The 8,664-nt window shown below is 35.6% G+C and overlaps 1 protein-coding gene across 1 annotated transcript; it reads left to right on the top strand.

Moving 5' to 3' along the window:
• Positions 284-8,383, top strand: C23H6orf10 (chromosome 23 C6orf10 homolog). Its single transcript, XM_018038653.1, has 5 exons — positions 284-377; positions 1,066-1,086; positions 1,878-1,892; positions 6,774-7,022; positions 7,299-8,383. Exons 1-5 carry the CDS (start codon positions 284-286, stop codon positions 8,381-8,383), a joined length of 1,464 nt encoding a protein of 487 aa, XP_017894142.1.

Genomic DNA, 8,664 nt, shown 5'->3' with positions numbered 1-8,664 from the left:
GGTGAAGTTGCTCAGTCGTGTCCGACTCTTTGCGACCCCATGGATGGTAAACTACTAGGCTTCTCCATCCATGGGATTCTCCAGGCAAGAATACTGGAGTGGATTGCCATTTCCTTCTCCAGGGGATCTTCCCAACCCAGGGATCAAACCCAGGTCTCCCGCATTGCAGGCAGACGCTTTAACCTCTGAGCCGCCTGGGAAGCCCCAACACAGTGTTAGGTACTATAATAAATCTAGAAACGATTTAAGTATACAGGAGAATGTTCATAGGTTTTATGCAAATATGACACCATTTTATAATAAGAAACTTGAGCTCCATGGATTTGAGCAGGGGGTGCAGAGAATAAAATATCTCCCACAGATACTGAGGGATGACTGTATGTATACACTGAAATATTATTCACAGTCATGAGAAAGCACATATCACCATTTGCAACAATATGGATGGACCATGAGTATATTATGCTAAGTGGATAAGTGAGAGACAGAGGAAGTAAAGTACTACATGTACTCTATATGTGGAATCTAAAAAACTCAAACTAGTAAAAAACAGAAGTAAAATGGTGGTTACCAGGGCATTGGGGGTGCAATTATAGGAGAGAAGCTTAAGGATACAAACTTGCAACAAGTAGTAAATAAGATCTGGAGATCTGATACACAGTATAGTGAATATAGACAACAAAACTATAACTGTCAAACTTGCTGAGAGACTACAACATAAGAATTCCAACCACTAAAAAGAAAGGATCATTATGTAATATGATAGAGTTGCTAATGATCCTGCAAAGATTGTCATATTATAATATATAAAATATATCAAATTAACATGTATATTTCAAATCTGCATAATGTTGTATGTCAATTATATATATTCATTAAAACATCTTTAAATAAAGTAGCTAATCACAACAGACCAAGAGAAGGGGGAAGGGAAAGGAAGGTTTTCCATGTTCAAATAAGTAGAACTTAATTGTTCATGACACAGATTGCAACCAGTGCAGAGGATTGAGGGTTGAAGAAGAGAAACCCAATACCTACTGCTGTGTTTATCTTTGTCTCTTTCAGTGGACAGTTCTGGAAAAGTCAGTAAGTTTGGATCATTTCCTTGCCTTATCCATTTCTGTGTCTAGATACTTTGAGTTTTTGTTACCAGATATTTTTGTATTCCAAGTGCTTCTACCTTAGAGTAATCAGTATTTCTTAAATAAGTGATTTTCTCTTATTTTTATTTCCTTTTCTCTATTTTTTCTTTGTCACCAAATATAATGGTCTTGTAGTTGGTCCTGATTATTTACTACCAAACATAATTGGCAGTGTATATTCCCAGCTAGTCTGTCACAAAAGAGTCTGTTTTCTTCATGCTGAAATCTGGCAATAGATAATTTTTACTAAAAAAAAAAGCTCTAGGATTGACATAATGATAGATGTCAGATAAAGATGGTGATTTTGATAACTGACTAATGATACATATTTTTCAAACTGAAGTAGAGTGGGTAAAAATCTGACTTGTAAGAGAATAATGAAAGGTGGGAAACTGTTTGAATTTTGGTAGAATATTACTTACCCACAGATTCAAATCCATTAAATGGCTTTCTAATGTTTGCATGTTACTTCTCTATGGAGTAGCATATGGAGTTTTGGCCACCAGGATTCCTGAGTATGAAACAGAGGGCTTTATACTCCCTGGAAGTCCTATTTCTGGATTTACCAACAAAGATAGTGAAGGACAGGGAAGCCTGGCATGCTAACGTCCATGGGGTCACAAAGAGTCGGACATGACTTAGGACTGAACAACAACCAACAAAGGGTATCATTGAGAACTGGGTTCTTCTTGAGTATAAAAGTCCAACTGACTTCCTTTTGTATTTCATTTTTAGCACTATCTCCTATGGGTAAGTTCATTATCTATTCACAACTTTGATATTTTACATTATTTATAGTTATTGTCTGACCTGATTGTTTTTACTCCCCAAATAGTCTTGTGTTTCCAAGGTCATTTTAAATGTCCCTATTCTCCAGAATTTTCCAACACTTTCAGCAACTGTTTTTAGAGAGGTTGCTGTAGAGGAGATCAAGTTTACACAAAAGGGTGTGATAGATTACTAAGTTGTAGGTATTGTTATTCATCAATAGCACTGGAAAACACACTGGAGACAATTTTTGCTTTATGTCATATATCAGTACAGTTCAGTTGCTCAGTCATGTCTAACTATTTGCGACCCCATGGACTACAGCATGCCAGGCTTTCCAGTCCACCACCAATGCCTGGAGCTTGCTCAAACTCATGTCCATTGAGTCAGTGATGCCATCCAACTATCTCATCCTCTGTCGTCCCCTTCTCCTGATGTTTTCAATCTTTCCCAGCATTAGGGTCTTTACTAATGAGTCAGCTCTTTGCATCAGGTGGCCAAAGTATTGAAGCTTCAGCTTAAGCATCAGTCCTTCCAATGAATATTCAGGATTGATTTCCTTTAGGACTGACTGGTTTGATCTCCTTGCAGTCCAAGGAACTCTCAAGAGTCTTCTCCAACATATGTCATAGATATATGACACCAATTTTTGAAACAATACTTTAGTATTTTTTATACTTTGTTCCTAAAGCCAAGACAGTCTATTTTCTCTGCCCTCTAACTCTTATTTCAAATAAAAAATAATGGACTAAGAAAGTAGAAAAAAAATTTAAGATTTTAAAAAGGGTGCTATAGTATCTGGCCATCTTCTAGGCTCTGAAAAAGAATCTCCTTACTGACTCCCAGGAAAATACAATGAAAGACTGATTTCTGAATTCTGTTAGCTCTTTGCTGGTAATTTAGAACTCTATTTAGTTATAAGTGAAGTTCAACTGAATCACATTAATAAGAAAAAGAAAACTACTTAAAAACAAAATTTTATGGACTTCCTGTTGCCTTCTAAATAACTTTACCTTTGAGAGATATAGTAGGTATTGAACACCTCTTATATACTGTGCACTGTGCTACGCACTAGAGTAGGAAATGGAAACCCACTCCAGTATTCTTGCCTGGAGAATCCCATGGACAAGGGAGCCTGACGGGCTGCAGTCCATATAGTCCAAACAGGGTTGCACAGAGTCGGACATGACTGAAGTGACTTAGCATGCATGCGTGCATGTGTTAGGCATTTTCAAAAACAGTATGTTTTACTTCTACTATAGCCCTGCCTGGCAACAATTATTATCCCCCACTTTACAGATCAGGAAAACGGTTCAGACATGCCCAAGTTAAAAGAATTTGTAAACAGCAATATCAGGATCTAAAACCAGGATTTCTTGTCTCTGAAGTACACACATTTTCCACATCAACACATTGCCTCCTATGCTGAACCACCAATGCCTTTTTTGTAATTAGACCTGAAACCTTATCTACAAATCAGATATTTTTAAACACAAACATATACCTACTAGAAAAGCTATATAATTAAATGTGTAAAGAATCCTTTTTAAAATGGAAGACATCTCATTTAAATCGATTAAGCTTTTAACTTTTTTAAATTCAGATTTGTCTATATCAGCATTATTTAACTAAGAGCTCAATCTTCAATGAAATCTTATAAAACAAAACAGAACAATAACTTAAAACTGTGGAAAATGTCACCATAAGAAACAATATTTAAATGTCATGAGATACATTTCAAGTCTCTCAAACTGTTCTAACCACTGGTAAACATAAAATATGTCTATATTTAATCATAGTTAAGGCTTACTGTTCTTTCTCAGTTCACACTTAAAAGGAGGGTGGGTTTGTGGGTGCAGGAAACAGGCAAAATTGAAAGGGACAATTATTTTCTTTTGATTCACAGAACAAAGAACATACAGTCAGGCTAGTCCTGAGGTGTCTGTAGCTCTCAAATGCCCTCCCCACATGGGGAAGGTGATAATACTGTGTATGTTTTAACAAAAAGAAAGTGGGCTATAGGAAGGGATTGCAGGGGGATTCATTTTTAATGAATATTTCTTAATTGCCAGCTTAATCTTTTAAACTATTTCCTGGTGAAAGATATGTTCTTATTGACAATATTCCAAACATATTCTTCCCAGTTGATATTTTCAGTGCAAAGAAGTTAAGATTTAATTCATAGTTCAAAGAAAGATTTAAAACAGATCAGCCCATCAAACTTCATCATCCTCTCAAGCTGAGGTTATTTTCTCACCTCCACTTTCAACTAATAAGTATATGATCTTTCAAAACTTAACCCAAAGCCTGAGAACTATGATTCATCTCTCCAATACTTAAAGATCTTTTAGAGTCTACATCTGATTGTGCTCTAACGATCACTAAATTAAAAACCTAATAAGATTAATATCCAACAAAGCCCATGATCTATCTTCTACCTTATTTAACTATCATAGAATTAGAATTATTAATGTGACAGTTGTTTCACGTTATCACTTAGCTTTAGTAAAAATTAATCCAATTCAAAGTTTTTAATCAGCCTGAATACAATGATCACTAAAATTTTAATTAAGTCTTTTGATTATACTATAATTTTTTTGTATAGGCTTTTGCCTGCAATAAATGGACTTTCAACCAGAGCTTACAAATTTTTATAATACAGAGATTATGTGGTTCAAGGGAAAGAAAAGATTTATGTATTATCTAGAAATTTAGGAGAAGGGACAGACAAACTTAAAATTTGATGAAAGAATGATCTGTGGCTTACTTCTGCAATTCAAAGTTGATATGGGGTAAATTTCACTTTATGGAATAACTAGTTTTCTAAAAAATAAATCCTAGAAAATCTATTTCTGATAATTAACTTTAAAGCAGAAAATGTACAGCAAAGATATTAAAATAACCAAGGGTATGAAGATACTGTTAGAAGTAACTAAGAGGTATTTTAGATTAGGAGGTTCAGTAGAAAAGCATGCTCTTTACCACACCCCCAAAGTGTCCACTGGTAGTGCTGTCAAAATCAAAATATTCTGGATTTTCTCAATACAGAAATGCTTAAGATATATTACCACTGATTTTCATTAGAAAGTTGGAAATGGGTTTTTCTAGAATAAAATATCCATATTAATATCTTGCTGAGCAGTACTAGGGAAGAAAATATACAGAAGGGCTCAAAAAGCATTACTGCAGGGTTCTTAATGTTATATTTATCTTGGTGTCAAAGTCTTAAAATACCAAACAGAAAACACTGAATTACAATATCCAGTTTGATTCAGAGTTACCTTCTTACCTAATTCAAGTATCTCACTTATTTATAACTAGTAGAATTCAGTTATGTATATATTAATTTTTCAAACATCAAACCCTAAATGCACCACAGAGCTTCCTATATTAAAAACTGAAGTTAAATTTTAAGCACTAAATCTTTCTGTAATGCAATTAACCATTTCTTTAAATTATTTGGTTGCAACTAAGAATGTCTTGACAGATCAGAGAGAGTTTTGATAGATCAGAGGCAGAGACAGACAGACATGTGTCTGTCTCACGTGGCAGTAATAATAGTTAACATTTATTCACTACATACTGTGTTTCATGCACTGAACTGACTGCTTAACTTAGATAGTATTGATATTTAATCCTCCTTATACTTCTGTGAAGTAGCTACTTACACTTCTGTGAAGTACCTATTCTCATTTTACAGCTTAGAAAGTTTCCCCAAGATCACCCAGCTAGTCAAGTATGGAGTCGGATTTAAACCAGTCTGTCTCTAAAGGCCATGCTCCTTAAACACTGTCTAGAATCCTTAAACAGCTGAACAAAGTGGGCAGAAAAGACTAAATATGAAAAAAGTAAGTCTTTGGGTTTTAACTGATTTACTCAAATAAACCCAGCTAACAGGGATGTTTTTAAGTCTTAAATTCAGTATTCTTTCTATGCCATTAAATATTAAATATTGGATTTGCTCAAGGCAAGGCATCCCTCTGCTTCATGGCAAAAACCCACAAAAGTTTCCTTGGTAATACAGATACTGTTTTTTCTTAATCCAGGGAATCAAATCATTAAAAAAAAAAAGGCAAAAACTAACAAATTCAAGTTTATAGAACACACAGAAATTGAGACTCAAAGAGTTGATTTACCTGTATATGAAAAAAAGGACTTGAAATTTTTGTATAATGCGTTAGCAGGTGTCTAGGGTATCAGTTAAAACAGACCTTTGAAGTCTGACTACTCAGGTTCAAATCCCAGCTCCACCATCTTCTAACTTCATCACCATATTCACACTCATTTAAACATTCTGTACCTTAGTTTATTAATCTGTAAAATAGGGATAGTAATAGTATCTACCCTATATGGTTTCTGTGAGGATTAAATGAGTTAATACATACAAAGTGCTCAGAACATTACTGCCTGGTATATGGTAAGCACTAAATAATTATCAGCTAACACTAGCATTACTTTTGCACATTGCTTTTATTCAATAGGGAAAGCATATTTTGAATTTCTTCTTTCTATTTTAAGAAACAATCATTGCTTTCTATAATTTTTCTAGAGTTAAATTCTATTTCTTTTTGGAATACATCCTCCATTAGCTATCAAATATTATTTATTAGACACAATATATTGAACAAATGCCAGTTCATTTTGAAAACATTTTACCTTTTCTTCCATTAATCTTTTGATTTATTGAAAGAAGTCTGAAAAGTTATCAATATTTATATAATTTTATGTGTAGAGTTTCACCATTTTATATTTTGAGGAAAATCTCAAGTTATCTCCACATGTTATCTCCCATTTGTCAATTTTATGTAGGAATAAAACAAAAATACTTGATATCTGAATCATGCACTTTTGTTGTGTGCTCAGTTATATTTCCAGGTTACATGGATGGAGAACTTATAAAAAAATCAGATTCCAAAGCCCAGATTCTAAAAAGTGGAAGCACTACAAAGTTTCAGAGTAACCAAGAAGAAAACAAGGAAGAACTACAGAAAAAAATCTCATTTATAGATTCTGATGAAGTCGTGATAGCAGAGCACAAAAGAGAATTAAGCAATTTCCAAGATGTTGAGTTGCAGAAAGGTAAGATAGAAATGGAAGTCAAAGTAAAAGACAGTAATGCTGAGATAATGAAAAGACGAGAATCCCAAGAAAAAGTGAGAGGCATGAAAATGCCAAGAGAAGCAGCAGCCCAGGTAGAGGAGAGTGAGGCTGAAGTACTGCAAAGACAGGAAGCCCAAGTAGAGAAGAATGAGGCCGAAACAGCACAAGGACAGGAAGCCCGAGGAAAGAAAAGTGAAGTCAAAATACCAAAAGGACAGGAAGCCCAACAAGAGGAGAGTGAAATCAAAATACTACAAGGACAGGAAGCCCAAATAAAGAAAAGTGAAGCCAAGATACCAAAAGAACAGGATGTCCAAGTGGAAAAGAGTGAGGCCAAAGTACCACAGGGGCAGGAAGCCCAAGTAGAGAAAAGTAAAGCTGAAATACCACAAGGACAGGACACCCAAGCAGAGGAAAGTGAATCCAAGATACCAAAAGAACAGGATGCCCAAGTAGAAAAGAGTGAGGCCAAGGTACCACAAGGACAGGACACCCAAGCAAAGAAAAGTGAAGCCAAAATACCAAAAGGACAGGATGTCCAAGTGGAAAAGAGTGAGACCAAAGTATCACAAGGACAGGAAGTCCAAGTAGAGAAAAGTGAATCCAAAATACCAAAAGGACAGGACACCCAAGTAGAAAAGAGTGAGGCCAAAGTACCACAAGGACAGGAAGCCCAAGTAGAGAAAAGTAAAGCTGAAATACCACAAGGACAGGACACCCAAACAGAGGAAAGTGAAGCCAAGATACCAAAAGGACAGGGGCCCAAAGTAAAGAAGAGTGAGACCAGAATACCAATAGGGCAGGGGTCCCAAGTAAAGAAGAGTGAGACTAGAATACCAGTAGGACAGGGGTCCCAAGTTAAAATACCAATAGGACAGGGGTCCCAAGTAAAGAAGAATGAGACCAGAATACCAATAGGGCAGGGGTCCCAAGTGAAGAAGAGTGAGACTAGAATACCAATAGGTCAGGGGTCCCAAGTAAAGAAGAGTGAGACTAGAATACCAGTAGGACAGGGGTCCCAAGTTAAAATACCAATAGGACAGGGGTCCCAAGTAAAGAAGAGTGAGACCAGAATACTAAAAGGACAGGGGTCCCAAGTGAAGAAGAGTGAGACTAGAATACCAATAGGTCAGGGGTCCCAAGTGAAGAAGACTGAGACCAGAATATCAAATGGACAAACGGCCCAAGAAAAGGAGAGTTCAGAAGACAAAGAAAAGCAGGACAATGAAAAGAGAGATACAGGGAAAGATAAAGAAGAAAATGATGCCAAAAACAAGAATGTTCATGGAGAAAAGAACAAAGTTCAAGGAAAGAATAACTTGACAATCAAGGATAAAAAAGTGGAAACTTCACAAAGGCGCAAAACCAAGTAAAGCTTCCTTTGCTTGTAAAGTACAACAAAAAGGAAAAGCAGTGGTAAATAAAAGGCCCATAAGACAACTGATTATTATGACTTCTGTCCTCCAAATACAAGTCATATCCTAGCCATTACTTAACTGTATCATAGTAGATTGCCTTTAAATTATACATCTGCAGAGTTTCTGCTATTCGGAAGTTTCAAGAGTTTTAGACCTCTTCATTCACAAACCTTAGCTTCTACCTCTGTTATAAATTGATACTTAGATTTACTCAGTCAATAAAGACTGGATACTTT

Source organism: Capra hircus, chromosome 23, assembly GCF_001704415.2.
Source record: "Capra hircus breed San Clemente chromosome 23, ASM170441v1, whole genome shotgun sequence".
NCBI lineage: Eukaryota > Metazoa > Chordata > Mammalia > Artiodactyla > Bovidae > Capra > Capra hircus.
This window is presented reverse-complemented; position numbering and strand designations above follow the sequence as displayed.

Coding starts and splice junctions, on each gene's coding strand:
- C23H6orf10 (XM_018038653.1), top strand. CDS start 284: ATGACACCATTTTATAATAAGAAACTTGAGCTCCATGGATTTGAGCAG. Junction 378..1,065: donor ACAGATACTGAGGGATGACT/GTATGTATACAC, acceptor TGTCTCTTTCAG/TGGACAGTTCTGGAAAAGTC. Junction 7,023..7,298: donor GGAAGTCAAAGTAAAAGACA/GTAATGCTGAGA, acceptor AGAAAAGTGAAG/CCAAGATACCAAAAGAACAG.